This window comes from Trachinotus anak, unplaced genomic scaffold, assembly GCF_046630095.1.
Source record: "Trachinotus anak isolate AG129_WGS33_773 ecotype Australia unplaced genomic scaffold, CSIRO_AGI_Tana_v1 ptg000010l, whole genome shotgun sequence".
Classification (NCBI taxonomy): Eukaryota; Metazoa; Chordata; class Actinopteri; order Carangiformes; family Carangidae; genus Trachinotus; species Trachinotus anak.
The window spans coordinates 15,137,038-15,159,348 of NW_027273861.1; the positions used below are offsets into that span (position 1 = coordinate 15,137,038).

At 40.0% G+C, this 22,311-nt stretch overlaps 2 protein-coding genes and 2 long non-coding RNA genes across 12 annotated transcripts in view; 2 read left to right on the forward strand and 2 right to left on the reverse strand.

The window, feature by feature from the left end:
• The first annotated feature begins 1,118 nt into the window (after nucleotides 1–1,118).
• Nucleotides 1,119–5,517, forward strand: LOC139627153 (uncharacterized). Its single transcript, XR_011692508.1, has 3 exons — nucleotides 1,119–3,830; nucleotides 4,084–4,258; nucleotides 4,473–5,517. It is a non-coding gene; the product is annotated as an uncharacterized lncRNA (long non-coding RNA).
• Nucleotides 5,518–7,384: 1,867 nt separating this feature from the next.
• s1pr4 (sphingosine-1-phosphate receptor 4) lies at nucleotides 7,385–10,043 on the reverse strand. Its single transcript, XM_071487857.1, has 2 exons — nucleotides 9,948–10,043; nucleotides 7,385–9,220 (listed from the first exon to the last, which is right to left on the reverse strand). Exon 2 carries the CDS (start codon nucleotides 9,061–9,063, stop codon nucleotides 7,819–7,821), a length of 1,245 nt encoding a protein of 414 aa, XP_071343958.1. The 5' UTR covers nucleotides 9,064–9,220; nucleotides 9,948–10,043; the 3' UTR covers nucleotides 7,385–7,818.
• A 2,404-nt stretch (nucleotides 10,044–12,447) lies between these two features.
• On the reverse strand, nucleotides 12,448–13,719 carry LOC139627158 (uncharacterized). The gene is made up of 3 exons (XR_011692510.1): nucleotides 13,370–13,719; nucleotides 12,778–12,859; nucleotides 12,448–12,494 (listed from the first exon to the last, which is right to left on the reverse strand). It is a non-coding gene; the product is annotated as an uncharacterized lncRNA (long non-coding RNA).
• A 251-nt stretch (nucleotides 13,720–13,970) lies between these two features.
• LOC139627154 (myosin IXB) overlaps nucleotides 13,971–22,311 on the forward strand; it is a 56,326-nt gene continuing 47,985 nt past the window's right edge. For 3 of the 9 annotated variants that reach the window (XM_071487850.1, XM_071487856.1, XM_071487849.1), the window contains exon 1: nucleotides 13,978–14,538. The gene's annotated coding sequence lies outside the window, so the exon portion shown is untranslated. Of the gene's footprint in view, nucleotides 14,539–22,311 lie in introns of all 9 variants that reach the window. The other 6 variants (XM_071487854.1, XM_071487855.1, XM_071487847.1 and 3 more) reach the window with 4 other exon arrangements.

Here is a 22,311-nt window from a genome sequence, read left to right on the forward strand (position 1 = left end):
GGACGTTTGCTTTTTTTTTTACATTTCCATCAGCCTCAGTTGTACTTGTTGTGTTTACTGTTAATTAACACATATCAGCACGCTAACAGGCTAAACTAAGATGGTGAACATAGTAAACATTTCGCCTGCTTAAAAATGACATGTCAGCGCTGTCACTGTGAACATGTGAGCGTACTGTCAGCGTCTAGCTTAGAACGCCTCAGCACCAAAGTGCGGCCTCACGGAGCCGTTAGCACATCTGTCGATTCCTAGCCTTGTCCCCTGCAGAGCCCGGCTTCAAGAAAACCTGCATCCTCACTTTGGAAACTTTTGGAAACCAAAGCCAAATCAGCACCCTTGGAGCATCTTTCACAACACAATTAGTTAAGTGGTCATGCCACTCAGCCAAAGCGCAGCAAGAATGAGAGAGGATTAAGAAAAGAGAGAAAACATGCTCACATACATTCCCAAGGTTGAGAGCTAAGTCACTGCAGATGGCTGACATCCAGCCCTCAAGACAAAACTTGTGTTGTTTTTGATAATTGTGTTTTACACTCACAACGAAAGATGAATAAAAACATGTTGGGGTGCTTGTGGCAATTTTTCATCTTGTTGGAAAAAGTTGGGTTAAGGTTAGACTATTAAGTTAAGACTATTTATTTATTTAAAATATATATAAAAAAAAAAAAAGGTTAATAAGAGAATCTGTGTTGACAGTGTCTGCCTCCATCACCGCTGGCCTTTGTTTCCGCTGCCCCACTATCTAGAATCTGATAAAGAGGAAACAGCTGGGCCCAGAGATGGTGTAGATTTTAGGAGCCCTGCCTCCTGTAAACGGGCAGTGGAGTAAATGTCTCCAGGAAGAGGCTCTTCTTTGTACTTCTGTGCTATTTTTCTGTTAAGATACAGAGAAAAGAAGTGCTGAATGAGGACGAAGTGGTAATACAGTCCACTTTAATTGCAAAAAAAATGAATAGAATTGCCTTGTTCTCTCATCTTTCTTTTTTCCACTTCAACTCTTCTCCTCCTGCTGTATTCAGTTTAAAAACCCACTGTATGTTTGTGGTATAACATGTTTCACATGCGTTTATGCACAACTAGAGAGACAAGCATAACTGTTGCTGAGAGAACATAAATCCTAAATAAGATCCAACAGTGCTGCTGGCTTCTTCAGAGAAGATTCCTCAGCCAGGTGCAGTCGACAGAAATTGTCATGTGAGGAAGACAGGGTCTTAACTGTAAATCTTTGATTTGTTTGTGTGGACATGCAGCGAGTACGCCCTTCCTGTTCTTTTGTTCTCCCTGTTGGCAAGAGCATGATGTCAGCTGCCCAACGGAAAATGGCAAACACATTGATTGATTGGGTATAACTGTAACCACAACACTGAATATTTGCACAGCCATTATTGATGTCTAAATGTGGACTGGGATGCTGTAAGGTAGCCAAATAAATGCAATATTTTCTTGGGAAGTTCTTCCCAGGGAGGGGGAGCTCATGAAATCATCTTCTGTGTGAATGAGAAAGACCAGATAATGATGACCTGCCCCAACAGACACCTGGCAGTTACTGTCTGGGTTATATCAGCTCTGTAGTGGGAGCACTGTTACTGTACATCAATGACTGTGCACTAACACATGCACACTTGAATACATACAGCATATACACAGGCTGACATACTTTTAGGTAGACGTGAGAAAAAAAATGCTACAGCTTGAACACGTGGAATTATTCACACGAGGCTCAACTGTGTTTTTTCCTGTCATGTGTAAAAAATAAATGGGTAGCACAGCTGCTGAGTGTAAATTATGATGATTATGATCGATATAACATGTCCACTATGCAAACTAAATGTATTTTCATTCCATTAAATCCATTATGGTGCAGTACATTTTTCCAGAAATGTGATTTAGTCCCACAGAATCATACGGAATCTATGCAAGTCATTATTTTTCAGCAACCATACATTTTGCTGTGGACTGCAACGCAGCAGATCACATGCAAATGGTTTGACAGTAATGCCGTCTCCAACTAGATCTTGAATGTTCTTACGTGTCTTTCCTCCTCTTTTCCGTGAGCTCCAGAGGGTACGGAGGAAACATGAACAATATGTTACAGGCTCTCTTTTGCAGTTTTCCACTCCTATGTGATCTGCATGTGTGTGTGATAACATGTCAGCAACAGGAATGATAATCTTTCCCCCACTGAATACAGTGTCACTCATTTGACTTAATGCATTCCTCTGATTTCGGTTTCTTACATTGTTTTTGCCCCACCCTATGCATTTTTGTCAGTTTCTGCCAGTGTTGTGAGTTGTGTCTTTTTATCACCCATGGCCTGATTTTCCACTCATAGTTAGAAAGCTTATATACTGGAAATGGGCCGATCCACATTTTTCAGTTCCGATCCCATTCCGATACACAACTGCTGATACCGATAAAGATTCCGATACAAGAGCTCTTTTTACTTTAATATTATTATTATTGTTGGTATTGTATTTAAAGTTACATCATGAGGCTAAAATAAACCACACGGCGTTTCTTCTTAAGACGAGTGATAAATCTCAGTTGTATAGTTCGGGTATAGCTGTCTCTGAAATGTATTTTCTGGATGGCAGATTATGCCTGGGCTCTAAGTGCTCCAACAGGCTGCGAAATCTGACACCATAATGAAGTTGAGCAACTCTGTAATCCCTTTAACCTTTGGGTTGTCTGCTGGAAGTTTATCGCCTTTCTTGAAAGCATAAGCGAGAGTCTCCTGCTTGGTGGTGTCGCCTTGTCCTTTGGCTAGCGTGAACTCCTGGTGCTCTTTCACGTGAAACCTCTGCAGGTGCTTGATGAAATTGGTTGTATTGTACAATATAACTGTGCTTCTGCCCCTCGGTACGCTGGATTTACACGCATCACAAGTAGCTGTCTTGCTTTTCAGCGTTTCCAGGCTAAAATATCTCCAAACAAAGGACATTTTAGTCAAACCAACAGCTAACATTATTTGCCCACTCAGTTACACACTGAAGTTGCCGCGGGTTCATGGTAAGATGTGGAATGGAATCTGAATCGGTGACATGTATCATGTGACGTTATGGCGGGTTCATGGTCCAAGCTGTGGACTGGAATCTGGATTGCTAGGTGGACTGACCCTGTCGGTCCGATATCCAAATAGTGAATGATGTCAATATCGGACCCAATACCGATATAGGATCGGATCGAGGCCAACTCTATTATATACATTATGTTTATACCTTCTCTTTGACTCCCGTCCGGGTGAGGGAGTCAGAAGGTGTTCAGTCTTTTCTGTTCACACTAGATAAGTCATGTCTCTGGAGATGGGGGACCAATTTCTGCAGCTTCGGTTACTGTCAGGTTTTCTTCATAACAGAGTCAAGTGGTTTGTGATCACTCTTTTCACAATGACTTAAGAGCCATAGACATAATACTGGAAACATTTGCGTCCAAACAAAATAGCATTAGGTTTTTTTTGTCCTCAAACTTAGTGTAGCTGATTTCACAGTTTTCTTCTATCAAAACTGTCCTTAATCCTTAGTTTAATACATTATGTACTCTAAGCTTTTTGCTTGGATGAATGTATGGCTAAGACTGTTTACTAGACTATTTTGAATCTGAAACAAATAGATAGATAGATAGATAGATAGATAGATAGATAGATAGATAGATAGATAGATAGATAGATAGATAGATAGATAGATAGATAGATATTTTTGACCTATAAGTAGTTGGGTCATATTGTAACTGGTCTGACATGTTGGCCTCCACCCTGAAACAGCAATCAGCAAACCTTTCAAGCCACACCTCAAGTCTACAGGGGGGGAAGTTTGATACTGAAAAGGTTTTGGGTGAGTATTCCTTTAAATTGTTTCTGTTAGTGTATCTACAAAATGACGCTTGTAAAATGTTATTGTAACTGATGGGAATGATGGCCAAAAATACAAAAGTAGATTAGATATAGGCTTTTGGGTTTGTTTTTTTTTTTAAACAAAAAAATCCCTTTTTCCTTTAACAGATAAAAATGCTTAGAACTGATTACAGCAGCTGGCTTAGGACAAAAATCTCACTTACCTGTAAAGATTTGAACTTTTTTTTTTCCAGGCTGTTGCACTGAGTACTTGTGCAACACATGTGCCATCGAGTTGTCGCAGTGCTGATGGCAACGTATCACACTCTCCCCCGTGTAGCTACTCTGTGCCTCACCCGCTGCCTTCCCCGCTACTCAGACAGTACATCATTAGCTGTCTGCTGAACACCTGGAGGCAAAGCCAGCGAGGTAATTATTGAGGGCATAGCCACGTCTGCACGCAACCATCATTAACCCATCGTACCTCATTTAGAACAGAGAAAAGACCTTGTTGTTGTAAGGGGAGAAGGAAAGGGAGCAATGTGGATTGGTGATCAGCCCCTGACATGTCAAATATGATACAACAAATGTCTCTGAGCCCAGAGCTAATAAAGCCTGGAATTTGCTGTTGCTTTTTCATCAGGCACCGGACCTGGAGATGTGCCAGGACCAAGGATGAGGGAGGCTTATCCCCTGCTCTTAACCGTAAAGATGCAGGAATTCATGAGAGGGGAACTCACACAAACACACACACACAAGCAGCAATGACTCGTTTGCTTCCCTAGCCACAAAAAACAGGAAAAGATTTTGAGGTGAGCCAGCGTCAGAAATCCTTACCTCTAAGAAACCCCGTAAACAACTGCAGAGACCGGCTTTAAAAAGAGAGAGAGAGAGAGAGAGAGAGTGTGTGTGTGTGTTTATGGTCATGTTTGTTTTGAGTGTGTGAACATGCATTCTAAATATGTACTGTATGTGTAAGCCTATAGGCTATGCATGTACATTTCTAACTGAGTCTGCATGCTCTAAGCTTGAAGTTGCTTCACTGTCATATGCAAAAAATATGTGTGTGTCTGTGTGTGTGTGTCTTCCTGCTCCTATGGCAGGGTACAATCACCTCAGACACTGCGTGGGCAGCCGTTTGAGGTAAAAGCTCAAAAGCAGAGATCTTCCGTTCTCACCTCAACGCCTCATTTCCCTCTTTAAGTCGTCACTGACGAGCCTGTGCAGCTCACACACGTCATGAACAGGAATGCCTGCGTGACAGGCTGCCAGGACAGTGAAACATCTCAAAAGTTGTTATTGATAAGCAAGTCAATTGTTTTTAAAGCTAAGATGTCTTGCAATTGTTGATTTGTTTTGGACCAAGTTGAATTGCTTAATATTTCTAATAAATAAAAAATGGATTTTATTATCTCTTGCTGGTGTGACACTGTTTATTGTAGAGCTTAAGTTCCACCTAACTTCTAGATTAGCTTCTGTTACACTTTCTTTCATACACTCCTGTGTAATTTCCTTGTTCACTGTCCTCTCTGAAAAACTGAAACTTAATATGAAGTTTGTCACTAAGGCTCCTGCTGTTTTATGAGATATAGGTTTTTTCTTATCTCTGCTGAAATGAAAGGTGCTGAAAATTATTATAAAGTAGCTGGTACAGGAGTAGATAAATACTCATGAGACAATGGGCAGAAAATCTCAGTATCATGTTTGAGCTTTTTTAAAAAAACCCTCCATGAGAAAATATACTTTCTGGGGAGGCTAATGGAACTTGAAGAGGGGATGGGGCTCCAGTATTCTGGTCCACGGAGGCACTTTAAGGTATTTAGAGCAATGTTATTCAAATTCTGGCTGAGGAAAAGGATTAAGGATATTTTCACCGTGTTACCATCTTGCTTAATCTCTTTTAGCGTCAGCGTGGGTTTGTGAATATGACTCAGTCACACACACAAACACTGAGACTCTTATCTGTACCTGTCGACTGTAATTTGTAATAACCATTCACAATGCATCATTTATTTGTCCACTGGCACATTATTATTTTAATGATTTTTTTAAAATGGGTTGAAGTTCCACCCATGTAGGAAAAAAGCCATGTAGGATTTTAATGGTTGCTTAAGTAAACAAGCAAACAGACTGATGGGACAAAATAGGTTCTTCTTGGTTAAATAACCTAAAACCTCCTTTCTCAAATAGCTTTTTACCCTGAGTGATTTGGGATTACATGAGCACACTATTTTTTTGTACTTTTTTTTGTATTTCTTTTTTTTTTTTCATATTTTCAGGAGCGATTTCATTTTCTGTGCTTTTGCATGTGCTTTTTCCTACTGGTTTAAAATGGGTGGAGTTTAGTTGAACAAAGGTAATGTCACGCACTTCTGAGCACCAATCATCATTTAGCATCATTTGAATCTGAATGTGGTGACGGTTGGTGGGTTGTTTACTCATGTTGTCACCATCAATCAAATCTGATCACACCACTCTGCAACAAATTAGCTGAGCTTTTCCCAAACTAAAAGCTTATAAATAATAACTGTCGGTGCTTTTTTATGAACTTTAACTTCCTCTGTTGCTTATTTAGTCATGAATATTTAATGTTATAGAGAAATACTTTTTCAGGTGGTTAAAGATATAAATTATCATTATTTTAAAGATATGATGTGAGAACTGAGCCACTGCCTTAGTGCAAGTATACATACTTAAAAAAGTAAAGCAAAAACGTTTTTCTGAAAATGGGAACTTTCACATCTTCAATCTTTAAATAGCATACATAGTAATGAGTTCTCACAGTTAGTAAGACTGCACCTTATGGCCATGATCTATTGCGGTGAGTTTCATGAAATACATAGTGAAACTGGTAGACACATGCTTTGCATACTCCGCCTTTGCAGAGTGTCAGACCGTTGGTTTTGTGAACCTCCTACAATCTCAGTTCAAGACAAAACAAGTTGTTCCAGTGTACAGCAGCAGAAGTACAGTACAGTAGCCTGTATAACCTATGGCTGCATACTATCTGCTAAACCTTATCTATCTAGCCTGCCAGACAGTCATAATGAATTTATCAATTAGCCCGGGCTATATGTGCCCTTGGGGCTGCAGTCCCAGCCCTCACCTCCTCTGCACTGAACTTCAATCAGTCATCCTGTCAGAAAAGCAGAGAGGAAAGAGCAGTGTGGAAAAGGCCTTTTGAGAAGTCTGTTAGGTCCAACAAAGAAGACAAACCTTCTATAAAACTAGTAAGAAATATTTTCTCTCATGTGCAGTTTCTGCAGAATCTGCATTAAACTGATGAATGAACAAAGATCTTGTTTTTAACAGAGATTAGAATACATACTTTCAATGTGTTGGGATATGTAAAATGTAAATATGTTAAATCTAGAAAACTATTAAGCATTTGCTTTGAGATTACTTCAATGTACATTTTGAGGCAAAGGAAATCTAAACCATTTTGAATCACCTGATCCATCTGCAGCAGCCAGTGCAGGTTTCGGTGACATGTCTCCCTCCAGAGGAAAGCTGAGGTAGCTACTATACTTAATGCATACAGCATGCACTCATACATAGAGCAAAATAAATTTTATTTATATGTTCATCACTTGCCTGAATACAGTTGAACAGTAGGCTAAATACAAAATGTTAGAATACAATGGCATAACCATATATACACCTTTTATAATTTTTCACATTATACATTAAATGTTTATGTTGATAATTAGTCTTGTAATTAATCTTTTTTTAAATCCACAAAAATATATATGTATATATATGTAAATAAGTACAGATCAATACAGTAAATGTGTAAAATGCATAGACAAAAAGATTTCTGGTAATGCAAAAAAAAAAATGCCTGGGATACAATGATGAGATTTCTTAATCAACAGTGCTAGTACCTACTGGCAGAGCAGTAAACATTCAAGCCAAAATTCAGAGGAAATGGTTAGACGTGTATCAGTGCACACAGGTCTTGTTTACTTGGGAGGGGAGCACATTGTGGTTTAACCACTTGAAACTGACAGGCAGCTGGTAGTGGAGCTCAGCCTGTATTTTTTGGGCGCCCTGCAAGACTTGCTTGGGGTTGATGGAGGGGAAGCCACGCTATGATTCCTGACCTTGTTAAAGCTGTTTCGCAGACTGTCCCGTCTGCTCTCAGAAGTGCTGCTGGTGTCCTTGGATGTGAATGTGTCTGGGTGACACAGGCCGGCCCTCAAGCAGCAGCAGCACAGCAAATCAGCAATAGCCTTCCTCATCTCACTGCTGCCCAGGGCATAGATGATAGGGTTCAGGCCGGAGTTGAGAACAGCCAGGGAGATGAAATAGTCAGCGCTGAACAGCAGTGCACATTGACGGGAGACACAGAAGAAATCCACCAGTAACAGCAGGAACAGTGGCCCCCAGCAGAGCATAAAGACCCCAACGATAGTGATCACAGTTTTAAGCAGAGCCAAGGAGCGCTTGCGACTGCGATGGGGGCCCAGCTGTGCACTCTTGTGTACATGGCAGTAGATGGCACCATAGAGCACACCAATAGCCAGCAGGATGAGGAAGAAGATGATGAGGGAGAAAAAGATGTAGGTCTTGGAGTAGAGAGGGAGGAGGGTGGAGCATCCATCCAGGCTGCAAACACAGTTCCAGCCCAGCAAGGGGAGGAAGCCAATCACCAGCGCAAAAGCCCAGCAGAGCGCCACCAAGCTGTAGATCCTATAGTAGGTCTTCCTGGATGATTTCTGGGGCAGTGGCTTCATCATAGTGGTGTAACGCTCCACAGCAATCAGCAGCAAACTGAATATGGATGCTGCCAGGGCCACAAACAGCATCCCCTCCCTGAAGAGCCACAGAGCGGGGGTGAGGCGGAATGTCTGGTTGCCAGACATACAGATGTTGACCAGGTAGGCAGCACCTGTGATGAGATCACTCAGTGTAATGTTGGCAATGCAGACATAAACCCAGCGCCGGCTGTGGCGGATGCGGGAGATAACGGCCACCAGCACCAGTAGATTCTCCAGAATGATGAAGATGCTGAAGGAGAGGAAGACAACTATGGAGACACTGACATGGGTTTGGGTGTTTGAGATGGTTCTGTTCTGCAGGCGGCCGGTGTGGTTGTAGTGCTGCAGAATCACTTGGCTGATCTCACTGGCTGTTGTGGTGGCATCTGATATGGTGGCATTGCTGGGGTAACTGGGTGAGTGGTACAAGTGGGGGCAGGAGGAGGGGGAAGTGAGGGAGGAGAAGACATTCATAGCAATGGCTGGGGTGGGCAAGATTAAGGCTGTGGGCGGGAACGGGCTGAACCGAGCTGGTATGAGCTGCACGGGAATTAGTGTGGCACTCCTGTGTTCAAACAGGCTACCGTCACACTCTAACCACTGGAGCTCTCTGCCTGTGCTCAACACCTACCTGAGTAGACAAGAAAGAAGAAGTCAGAACAATTTCAATAAGGCATCTATATGAAACCAATAAGAGAACATTCCCCTCTCATTACCGCACTGTGTGCAACCTCATTACGGCGCTTCGATCAATTTAAAAGGCATCATTTAAATGCCTCCCTCGTGTGCCACAACACTCCACCCAGCTGTGGTTAACACAGGATGAGTGAGCAGCTGCCAAGGGCATTTAAATCACCACATGAAGGAAATACGTATATAATAAGAACACTGTAAAATGCTTTCTTAAAATTTCCGGGCAGTGATGTTAACTAAATTATAATCTAATTATAAAACTAATTATAAAACTAATTAAAACAAATAACTGTGGAAGATCAAAAGTTTTTATTCCTTCTTTTTTTTACTTAAACCCTCTTCAGTGAAATCAGTCAAATCAATTAATCAAAATAGACTTGATAAACATAAAGTTTTTTCCCAAGATTTATAAAGTTTTAGATAAAACTGCCTAAAAGCAGGAAGGCAGGAAAGTAGGAATACCTACAAAATACATTCACTTCTGCACATCGAGCACTGCATGTCATACCGCAAGAGTTAAGTGGAAATTTGGAAATCGGTGTAAAATTTAAAATATTTTACATTTTATTCTAATTTCATGTTCTAAAAGATGTTGCTCAAATTCATTCCAAGTAATTATCTGGGCTGCAGAGTGATGGGAGTGGAGTGTTGCGGAGAGTACTTACTCTGGCTGCTGATGGTGATGCTGAGTGTAGGAGAAGGTAGCGCAGTTATAGCTGACTACAGATTTGCTGCATAGTTTTGATGGGGAAGTAAGCAGTGAAGGTTAGATAGTCACACCACACCCAAAACATACACTCTCACACACACACACACACACACACACACACACACACACACGAACACAAACGTGTGATATGCAACACATCATTTTTGTTCCATCATCTTGGAGAGAAAAAGCAACTGTGACAATTTCGCAGCTGACTACATTTTCAGAATTTCAAAGTCTAAGAGGTCAAATGTTGTTTGATGATTGTTTACTAGTCATTTCAGAAAATCTATCCTTATTCTAATTTTTCATCAGTATTTCATAATTTTTCTGGTGCATCAAGAACATGTTTTCCAAGGACATCATGCAAATTTTACTACTACTGCACATTAAAGGGTATTGCTCAATTTGACCTATGATAACTTATACGGGAAAGGCTCTTTCAAAACATGTGCCACACTAAGCCAGTTGTAAATGTTTTGTAAAGTAACATGACTCAATATTTTTAAGGATATGTGGCAAGAGTCTCACTTGAGCTTACGAGACCGTGGCACAAAAGCAAGGCCTTATTACAAAAGCCTCAAATTAGAATTTATTTTAGAGGCAGACTACAAGAGAAAAACAGGAACTCCCAATCAGATGGAAAGGTACCCCTCCCTGTAGATAGAGGGTTTCATATGCCTCATCATGCAGCTGTGGTATGGAGAGGACACAATCACACTATTCACTCCGCGCACATCTTGTCACCAAGCATAGCACACTTGAGTTCAACAAACCTCCAACCATGTGCCAGCAGACCCTGAACACATGCCCTGGGACAGGTAGTGTTACTGAGGCCACCTTGCAAGTACCAGAGAGTGATGACAGACCCCAAAATCAAGAAACTGCTTCTCAAATATGAGCAAAACCAGTGCTCGTGGCTAAACACATTTGCCCTTTAGAGTACAGTTTTCAAAGACCTATGATTATATATTTCAAGCTTTCAGCAAAGTAGGCTCTAATTGTATCACTGCACTATAATTATCATTTATCAAATACTTCAAAAGTATGCCACTGTGGTCTGAAAAATGTCAAATGAAACCTTTGAGAAAATATAACTATAATCATGCCAATGCCCCAGATGGTTTCATGAGAAAATAATGCTTTTCATGCTCGTGGCAAATATTATTTTAGTAATAAGAAAAATTGCATGTGGGTATTATCTATCATCCTCCATCTATGTTCATCACAAATATGTTTATGTCGCTTTTCTCAACAGTTTTCAAGTTTGCATGGTGTCTCCATTCAAGAGCAAGACGAGGCTGCGCGTGTAAATTTACAAAGGTGATAAAACTGAGACACTTGACCTACTTTGTGCATAACTGTACTGAGGCATAACATTCAAGAGCCTCCCTAGTCGCTACTACTCCCTAGTAGCTAATTTCTATTATAACTTCCCCTTTTTAGTCTTGAGATATAAAACACAAGCATTCATGCATCAATAACCCATATACATGGTAAACATTTTGATACAGGTAACATGTTGCTCTATCTAAAAATCTAATGAAGTTATGGTGAGACTGTTTTTGCGAAAGAAATGAGTAACAAGAAAAGTACAATAAAAAAAAAACACAACAAGCTTCAGCAATATGAGGTGTTAGCAACACCCATGACTGTTGAAAACGCCCTTACACTGAAAATACAACTTCAGACAGAAATATAACCACAGAGTGCGTATTCTAAACCACAAGTGCGTGTGTGTTTGTGTGTGTGTGTATGTGTGTGTGTGTGTGTGTGTGTGTTTTAAGTGATAAGCACTATAGCACTATAGGTTTTTACTGAGGCTTTAAGCCATATTATGCATGTGTCAGTCCAGTCATATCCACCAAATTACTCTCAGCATTATCATTTCTGTTTGCTTTGCCTATTGCAGTGTGCACTGGGTGTGACAGCATGCAGACAGGTCACCCCACATACAATCAATTAGAGTTACCGATTCACCTGCACTGCATTGGACTGTGGAAACGTGGAAACTTGCTCTGGACAGTTCTTTGTTTACTTTCAGACTTAACTAACAAAAGAATACTATGAATTGTGGGAATAGTGAAATGCCAAAACATTTGCAGTGTTGCAGATGTATGGAAAAATGAATGAAGCATGAATAAAGCAAATGAATAAAGCAATAAAGAAACCTGATTTTCATATTTGCTGTTGAGTTTAGCTTTGGTAGTTGCTGCTTAGGTCCCAGCACATGGGGCAAATGACTTGAAACTGAGCTAAAGCAAAACAAGGGGTGGACAAACATATCTCATGGAGAGCCTACGGTCTACAGTTTTTCATTGCAACCAAAGCTTCCAACAGCTGATTTGATAAAGTTGTTACGGCTTATGAATTTGCAAACCAATTGCCTACTTACACATACACTGCACCATCAGACCTTTCACATTAACACAGCCACTTGATTCACTGTTAATCTAAAAACCACCTCCCTTCCTGTTGTGGGTCTTTCAACTTCCGTCATGTGCTGCGGGCAAACAACAACAGATATCAGAACCGTGTAACAAATGGACAATTGAGACAGTTGAAATGAACTGTACAAAAATGTGATTGCAATTTCGTGCAATTTGTTGGAGAAATGGCTCGATGTGACCTGAATATAAAAAATATAATATCAAATATCACGGTTGGAAGTTTACTGGTCACAATATAGAACTGTTCATTATGGTGGCACCATCCAGCCAATTAGTGCAATTTATGAACCAAGCTATTTGGTGTGATATTTGGTGGCTGCTTGAGTCTAGACTTACAGTCTGAAGTAAGGATAACTGACTTGCTTGGCATTGAGCAGTCAACATCTGGTGGCCACAAAGCAGCATTACAGCCATTTTCCTGTCGGGAAAAACATGCCGCATCACCGTGAGGCTGCTGTAAGATGCTAAAAAGCTCACTGAAATTATGAAATGTGCATGTTTTCATCTTTAGAGAATCACTATTTCAGTTGTGGATGGTAGGTATAACTTTATGAAACATAAGTCATTTGGACCATTGATTTTGCAATTCACACTCTAGACTCTCTGAAATCTCAGTTTATTCCTGTAAAATGAATTTATACCATAGCACAACTCACACTAACTAATTAAAAAAAAAAAAACTAACAAAGAACTAAACAAAACACAGCTATGCAGTGAGCTAACTCACTTCCAATGAAGGACAAAGACATTTTTGTTTTTACAAGTTTACAAATTTTTTACTGAAAGCAATGGCAAAATTGGGAAAACTGTTGAATAAAACAGAAATTTAATGATAGTCAAACCACTAAACATGTCATAAACAATAGTTAGAAAACACGAATGTTAAATATGAATTAGATTAATACAGTAAAAAAGAAAGTGGATTTACCAAAGGTGGGGTTAACTTCAAACTGTTCCTTGTGCCAGGAAGAAACAAATATCACTGCTGAAAAATCAACATTAATTCCCTAAAGGAAGTACAAAATATTAATTAATCTAGTAAATATACAGAGAATACAAATTTGCAAGACTAAAGAGTAAAAAAAATAAATACATAGACCTTACTAAAGCCAAGCAATAGCTAATGCTAATTTAACAGTTACTTAGAATGTTAGCAACACAATTAGCCTCAGACAACTAGCATTTGTCAGCAGTAAGCTGACACAACTAAAGTAACATTCACAGAACCACTATTATAAAAAGAGACCACAAATTTAATGCTGCGATATATAATATGATACATTTGGGGAGTAGATAAAAGATAAGTGTCAATATTTTGGGTTAAAATGGTGGCTCTGTCAATGTCAGTTAACAGTCTATGGTTTAACTGCCATTCTGCCAGTGGTTGTTGCTACTAGCAACAGAATGCTCAACAGAAGCTAACTGCTATTAGCAGAACACAGCCCATGAACTCAGAAGGTCACGCAGCTGCCATTTGTGTCTGCTGTAATGTCATTTTTCAACTTTAATAATCTGGACCCGCGGTGTCAACACGGTGGTAACAGCCGCTTTGAAACTGCAGAGGGCGCTGTTCTTTAACAATTGCAACAGAGCAACAGGGCGCCTTCATTGTATAGAATCTGGCTTGTGCCTTTTTCCTCAACTTTTTTTCACCGCTCACACTGCTGCTGTTATTTAGCTAAGAGAAAGGAAGTAGCGACAGGCTAGCTGGTTAGCCTGGTCTGAAACTCACACAGTCTGTCAGGAAAGAGTGGACTTTTGAGGCTGTTTTTTCTTTTTATCTCACAGCCTGCTCTTTTTTTTTTATTTAATCTAAGCGTAAAAGTAGACTACGGTTTTTTTTGTCGGTTCCTTTTTATTTTCTGTCCGCCCCGGTTTGAAACCTTCAAACTGACTCAACTGTAAGCTTTGTCTGTCTGGGACTCCACCGTTGTTAGCCTGCCTGATATAAGTCATTCTTGGTTTCATCAAAGGAGAAGAAAACCCACAAACTGAAAAGAGCGACTCGATTATCATTTATTTGTTCACCAGTCGGTTGAATCGCGGGGAACGCTGTTAAGGATTACACCGAGACAATGAGAAAATCAGCCGGGAAAGGTACGTTAAACATTATATGCTTGATCTCTTCGCTTTGTTACGAGCTTGTTCTTTAAAGCAGAAGTTTACGTGGCTACGTAATAAATTCAGCCGATAAATTGGTTAATTGTTGTCGACGGATGTGTGTTTTATTTTTACATTGACAGAGCTGTTGTGAGGTTATTGTTAAGCAGCAAGTCAGTGAATTTCTGCGCCTGATTTTAACCCTATCAACGTCTAATGTTTTCCATTCAAAGTAGTGTTTCATGTCCCATTTTAAAACAAACTGAACCCTCTGGGTAGGCTGCACAGCCGCCCCGTCTGACTGTAATGATAATAGGTGATAACAGCATGTCGTCTGTTTGGGCAGTGACACACAGTAGCATAGTTGCAGCCAGTGTGTGAATGAGCAGGGAATGCAGGCTGACTTGTTGCAGTGCAGTGTCCTCAGGCCTGGAGCATAATGTGGCTAACTTACATGTCAGTGGGTTGTTGATCTGTTGGAGTCAACGAGGCTCACGTATGTTTCAGAAAAAGCACCTAATTCTTGAGTTTGGCGCAGCAACACTCCAGAGTCCAATCATCCTGAAGTGTCTACCGGGGGGGGGGGGGGGGGTTAAGCTTATCCAAATTACCAGTGTATCATAACTGTCTATAATTATGTGCCGTCCTTGGGGCACAGTTTATGTTTGAGTGCAGCCAGTGATGTGAAGTAGTAAAATACGTTGATAATGAAGCAACAGATCTACTTAGAATTGGAAGACGCGTTGATATATGTCATCATGATATGGTAATTTGTTGTCTTTAACTTTTATTCTGATCTCATAACAAAACTTCAATATTGGCTTTTCCTAAGACTAGACAGCTGCTTTGCAAATAACTGACAGCTTTCTGAACTTTTTTGACTGACTGAGTAATATCATCAGTGACTGCCTCTGTCTACTTTTCCTATTTAATCATTATTACTATGACCCACCCCTTGATGACTATGTTATGGCGCAAAACTACTGTCACCTTCTCAATTTAGAAGTCCACAATTAGAACTAGGACATATGGTTGAGATCAATATAATGATATTTATGCGGATATTTTCCAGTGTAGGTTAATGTTACAACATGGCAAATGTATTCAGAATCATATGTGAAAATATCACACAAAATTATGATTTTGTAGCTGCTTCTTCCAAACACTAACACTCTGGCCAAACCTTAACAAAGTCAAACACACAAGCAGGACCAAGCTCGCTACATGACTAATGTCTGGGTGGTGGAAAAAAGTAATCATACATAGGAACATTAAAATTACATATGCACTTCACTTGGAAGTTCCTCTCCCTCTCCGTTTCCCTCTTTCCATTTCTCTCATTTACTCTGGTCTGAATAGAGTTGTGTTCTTCCAGTGGCCCAACTACAAAATTATTTCATCATGCTGTAATAATGTATTTACACTTCCTCCTGTCACACTGGCAGCACCATGGCTCTGTCAGCCACATGTTGTGACCCAGGTCTTTAGGAATAGATTGAGCTAAGCTGTCAGACTATAGAGTAGGAAATTATGAATATTACCTACTGAATGGTTCAGAAGTGTACAGCAAATGTTGTTATGTTGTTGTGAGCAAGTTACTGTTTTTAATTGAGTCAATTTTTTAACACGTTTTCCAATTGGTTTTTATTTTAGAAATTTTATTTATCTGTTAGTAAACTAATTAGTAAATTGTCTACCCAATTTAAAAAGACCAAACTCAAGTGACATTGAACAGAATCTAGATTGCATTTTAATTTACATAATGTATTTGGCCATGTATGACTATTATTATATCAGAAATTTAATAGTTGATAATAGCCAATAATAGAGCATCATAGAGTAATACTCTTGCAATACTGTATGTAATGTAATCAATGACAGTAAAAGTAATTTATATAAAAAAGTGACCACCTTCCTCAGTTGTAATGGGTAAACTGGGTGGCAAAAGAGCTGTTGTGGGTGCATGTGTGTGCAGCACCTGTAAGCCTGGCTGTGTAGGGCCTGTTGTGGATCAAGCATCAGCATATTCAATACAATCAAGATCCCCATCTGTTATACTCAAAATCTAATTAACATCCCAATCCCTATGAGAAATCTTAAGAGTCACATCTCCATTTATTAAAATTCGTTCTGTCTCACAGTTTCAATTATAGTAACTATTTAGAAATTAAAAAGGAGGTGAAGGCATGTAACTGAATACAGATGTTATTTAGACATAAGGCTGTCTAAACTTGTAGGAATGGCATCCAGAGTGGAGCTGTAATATTAAGCAAAATGCAAAATGTTTTCCCACTGAACAGACCTGTCCTGATACCTTCAAATGATTGCAAACAGAAAACCCCTCAAATTATGTTGCACTACTGCCCATTTCATCCCATACCTCCTTAAAGTGCTTCTAAACACTCAGGCAGTCCACAGAAAGGCTCTCTGCCATGTTGAAAGAAAAGGGCCATATGGCCCCCTGCTAATGGTTTGTACCCTGCGAGCCGCACTGCAGAGCTGACAGTGGTTGAGGACAAGAGGGGGGGAGGGGGAAAGAGTACCAATTACATCCCCAGCTCAGCCTCGAGTTGTAATTGGTCTACACATCCATGCGGATGCAGTTGTGTGAAACTGCGGATGAAAAGATAATTGCCTCAATCATAGCTGGGCAATATTTCTCAGGAGAGATTCAAGGGTTTCTTCACATCAGGCTTTGATATTAAGCGTTTATTTTTATCCACTAAATCTTACCTTTTGTTATATTAGATATGAATTTCCTCACAGATAACTCTATAAATCAGTCTAATTTCAGCTAAGCTTTTGTGTTTTACATTTCCACAGGAGTGTTGGTTGTATATGTAAAGGGACTGTTCTGCAATCTCAGTGTTTTTAGTAAATTTAGGTTGGTCACTGTTTTGGATTATTAACTTGAACCACATGAGAGGAACTGCTGTTGTTTCCTAATATGATGCTTATCGAGCAAGCTGCTCTCAGCTGTGACACTACAACCGTAGCCAGCAAGATAGTTAATCAAAAATGTAAAATGTTTTTAAAGGCAACAACACTGAAGTGATGGGCTGGTGGTTATGGAACATCCAGCTTACATTTACATAGAGCTCATGTGAAATTTCATGGTCCTAGGTGTCTTGTGGTTAGCTATGTATATGCATTTTATTTTTAGAAGATGACTTAAGAGGTGTGGGTGCTGTTTTCACATTGTAGATGTAGCAAAAGCTACTTTGGTTGCAGTGGTTTTGAGAACTACTCTGTCTAGAATCTTTTTCAACTTATGTGTTTTCAGGGTTAAGCGTGTTGGGAATTTTCTACACTTATGTGGAAACTAGTTTCTCACAACTGTTTGATGAATCATTAGTGAGGGAAAATTGGTTTATTTAAAATTTAAATGATTACACAAACATTAAAAATAGGTGCAGAATACCCTATTGTTTTGCATCTGACTGACTGGTTTAAAACCTGAAGATGTTGAGGTTGTTACCCTGTTTCTGTGAGTCCAGTATTAAGCTGCTCTTGGGTTTCTGTAGGTGACAGAATAAGGACAGAAGAACAGGTCGAGCTATGGTGTGCGGCGGCAGTGCAGTGATTTCTAATGAGTCCCTTAGCGGCATGCTTTGTCTTTGTGTGCAGCTGGTGAACTGGGCTAAGATGATGTAGGCTACCTGTGGAATGACGCAGACACCTGCAGTCCCATGGCGCTGCAGAACAGCCTCACTAGGTCAGATAGACCAGCTAGCTCAACTATCTTGAAGCAAACATAATGTATTTCTCATCAATAAACTAATCATGTTTTCTTCAAGTGGCAGACAAACTTTAATTATCTTAACAGATCATTTCTGTTTCAAGTATTTTTTGTGTAGTTCAGAGTGCACACAAATTGCATGATGCCTGAATAGTAAATGATTTTATATTTTTCATTATCCTACATTATATTTAATGACGTGATCCTGTAAATGTTGAGAAACGCGAGTTGAGATTGTTCATTGCTACATGAGAGGTAGTGGAGGGCTCATTGCAAAAGGCTTGGCAAGAAAAGTCAAACATGTAGAGGCCTGCATTTCTATTTACCTGTGGGCTCGTCAGGAAGACGTCTGCATCAGTCTATTAGTTATCGCTGCTGCTCACAAATACTAGGATGGCCTAGGCTAGATGTCATTCTGCCTTTTGTTAACCTCTGAGCTGGTTCAGGTGATAGTATTATAATTTCATGACAGCAGAATCTAAGATCACCTATCTCTCAGCAGTTGAAAGAGCTTCATCTTCGTATCTCCACATCAGAGATGTTTAGTGCTGATTTGAATGGATTACTCAGTAAAGCAACCTGGGTAGGTGTATGAACACAGAAGAAGGGATGAATGGAAATAAGGAGGTCAGAAAAGAGAAATGGGACACCAGTAAGTGCGCATATGCGTATACCTTTTGTGTATATACAGTGTGTCAACTCTTAGTCCAATAATGTGACAGGAATGCTCCAGGGTCCGCCTTTCTGTGGCGAAAGATGGGGAGAAAAAATAGCCTTGTGTTCTGCAGAGAGCTTCTAACCGAGCTTTGCAGTGTGGATTTGCAATGACCTGTATTTTGTAGAGACTGGACCAGATGGAGAAAGTCTGTGTGAGTGGACAAAGAGAGGCAGAGAGAGAGAGCGAGAGTCGTGGGGTTTAAAAGTCATCAATTCCACAAACTCCTTGGTAACTTTCATCGTGGCAAGCAGAATTTATGGGCTTTATAAATAGATCCAGCTGTAATGATAGGGTATAAGTGAGGAAAAACCAGTCCGACTGTTTAGGGATGGCCTACTTACAGTGCATTTGTTTGTTGTGCATAGTCTTCATTCAGCCATCATTGCATGGTCCATACACAGCAAGACAAGAAGATTGGGATCAAAGCTGGATTGTGATGATTATGATTATACCAAACCTGCTTGTTTAGATTCTGATTATGGGCAAAGTTATAAGCCAAGTTAAGTTTTAACTAAAATATACAACTAAAGAATTTTCCACAGTAAAGTGAAAAGTGGTCTGTCAACATCATAAACCCACTTTCAGGAGGCTGGAGCCCACAGATTCCATATGGCATTTAGGTGAAAATCTACATAATACATCTTTGTTACTCTGTGTTTTGGGTAGAAACCCTCAGCAGTGTTTACATTATCTGGCTTTCATCATATTCAAATGTATGGAGCATAATGTGAGAGGCAGTCCTGAATTTGAAAAGGGAAGGTTAGCAGTTCATGTTGAAAGGACATTTATACTTTTTTTCATAAATAGGTGCAAGTTACTCTCCACTAGTGATATTAACACATGGGTTATAACTCCAGCAGTGACAGTGGTTGGAGATATCCCAGTGAGAGCCTGCAATTTCTCAGCCAAAAATAAGCAGCAGTTGCACAGGGCCACCAAACAAAAACATTTCAGCTACAACAACAACACAGAACCTGTCCACACTAGATTATGACATCTTTTGCATGATTCTACTGTTTGATTCTCTGCTCATACTCATCTGGAAACCACTTTGTTTGCTCAAGTGTAGCATGTTCCGTGTATCAAAATTACTACTGGTCAACAACTCCAGCTGTTTGCAAAAAAAAAAAAAAAAAAAAAAATTAAATCTGTGCTTAAAGCTCTGGTTACAAGTTTGACATATTGGGCTGGAGCCTTTCTGTGACTCACTACCCACCCCCTCAGCTGTAGTGGTCACCCTCAGGAAGAACACTGTGTGTGTGGATACAGATTGACTAGTTGCTGGCTGTGGTGAGTACTATATCCTCCCCCACCATCCTCTCTGTGGTCACTGATCCTGTCCCTTGGCTCTGAATTATGGGCAGGGAGAGGGCACACCCTGAGGCTCAATTTGCTGTTGCACTTCACCATGGCCCAGCTCTGAGGGTGACCTAGGTCCAGACAGAAGCACTGTGAATGTACCTATCATTATTATTTACCCATATGTCTAACATAATGACGCCCCCAGTCAGATCCTCCTACAGTTGTAGGAAACAGAATCTAGCCATAACTGCCAAGGAATTTTTCAGAAAGTGGCCATGAGAACATTTTGCAGTCTGTTTTAGGCTCAACTGGACATGGTTGAAATATCGTGTTATCTAAAATGCTGCCTCCAATGACCAGATTCGAAACAACCATCATCTAACTTGTCTCACCTGCTTTATTTTTCACTATAGTCAAACCACAGACATTCCACAGTTGCCATGTGTAACTGACTGTGAATTTCTGAATTGGTATAAGTAGTGGAGGTTATTTTAGTGAACTTTATCCTCTGAAAAAACATGAACTCCTGCTTGTATGACAGAGATAAATATGCACATTGTATGGTGACTACGTAATGACCAAGGAAATTGAGTTGTTTACTTATTAAAACATGCTACATTTGCATTTCCCACGCATACTATGGTGATGCAAATATGGAGTAGAAAAAAAATTTAAGAATCAACCTGAAGTCTAGATAAAGCAAATGAATCAGGAACTAACTTAGTCTGCCAAAATCCTTTGTATATTTGCACAAATTGGGCTGAACTCGTTTACATCTTGGTTTAAGAGTCATGGACAAATTTAAGTCAACACACCTCAGCGCCATTCCTTACTCCCAAGCTTTTGAAATGACGTGAGGAAAAAGTGGATAATCTCAACCAGGCAAGGCGGTAGAGGTGACAAACCATTCCCATTATATGTGCCAGGGCAGAAGCAAGCCAGTGTGTTACAGAGGACACTGGATGTCACAGTGTTGGACCAGTGAATACAACGGCAACATAGCGTCACTTGAAGCACATGATGTTTGTCACTGTAATTAGTTTTAGGTGTGTATCTAAGTCAGTTTATGGTGATATTGTCTAAAATGCCCCTCAAGTTTTGGAGAAACATTGAAGTTCATAACATGATGTTACTGTGGCAACGAGAAAAATCACAATCACAAAAGATAGTGTGATGTTTACTCAACATTATTGCCTCGATTATGGTTTGATCAGGTCATTTGTGTTCATGTGAAAAGAGCCATAAACATAACCTGAAATTTTATAACAATTTGTGTTCAGCATTCGAGTTGAACCCTGTGTGCAGACTGTTGCTCAGTCTCACCTCTGGATGCCTGAAGGGCTGTGGAGAGTGACAAGAGAAGTGAAAGAGAAAAATCAAAGCACAAAAGAGTAGAAACGAGGGAGGCACAGACGGGGAAAGAGATGGAAAGAAAGAGACAGGCCGAGGGTAGAGGGAAAGAGAGATGGAACAGGAACAGTAGACCTTGGCTCTATGTTCTCTGTTGGCTGGGTCCTGCTCGGCTCTGTTTGTTTTTGCTCTATTTTTACCATGTAGTCTGACTCTGGTCACTGATGAATGACTCCATATGTAAGTTACATTTAATCTGACAGAAATTTTTCAGGATTTTTTTTGGCTCAGGTGAGGGAGGGGTAAGAGAAGTGATGTGATCTGTGTGGAAGAAGAGAAAGGGACAGTAGGAGTAACAGTTGTGCCATGGGAAAATCTCTTTAGTGATGTTTTCTTTTTAATCAGAATAGTTTTTTTTTTACATTGCCCATTATTAGTCTTGTTCTTTTCCCCTGTTACTGTCCACTTGTTTTAAAACAATGTAGATGGATAGATTTAGAAAAAGGTCATCCTAGGTCCAGATGAACAAATTATCCTTTCTAAGATGCTTATCATGCTTATCACACCATTGGTGTGTGAATCTACCAGGCCACCCAAACATCATCAGGACGCACCACAGGAAAGATGTTTTCAATAGATTATACTATCTGCTCTACATATA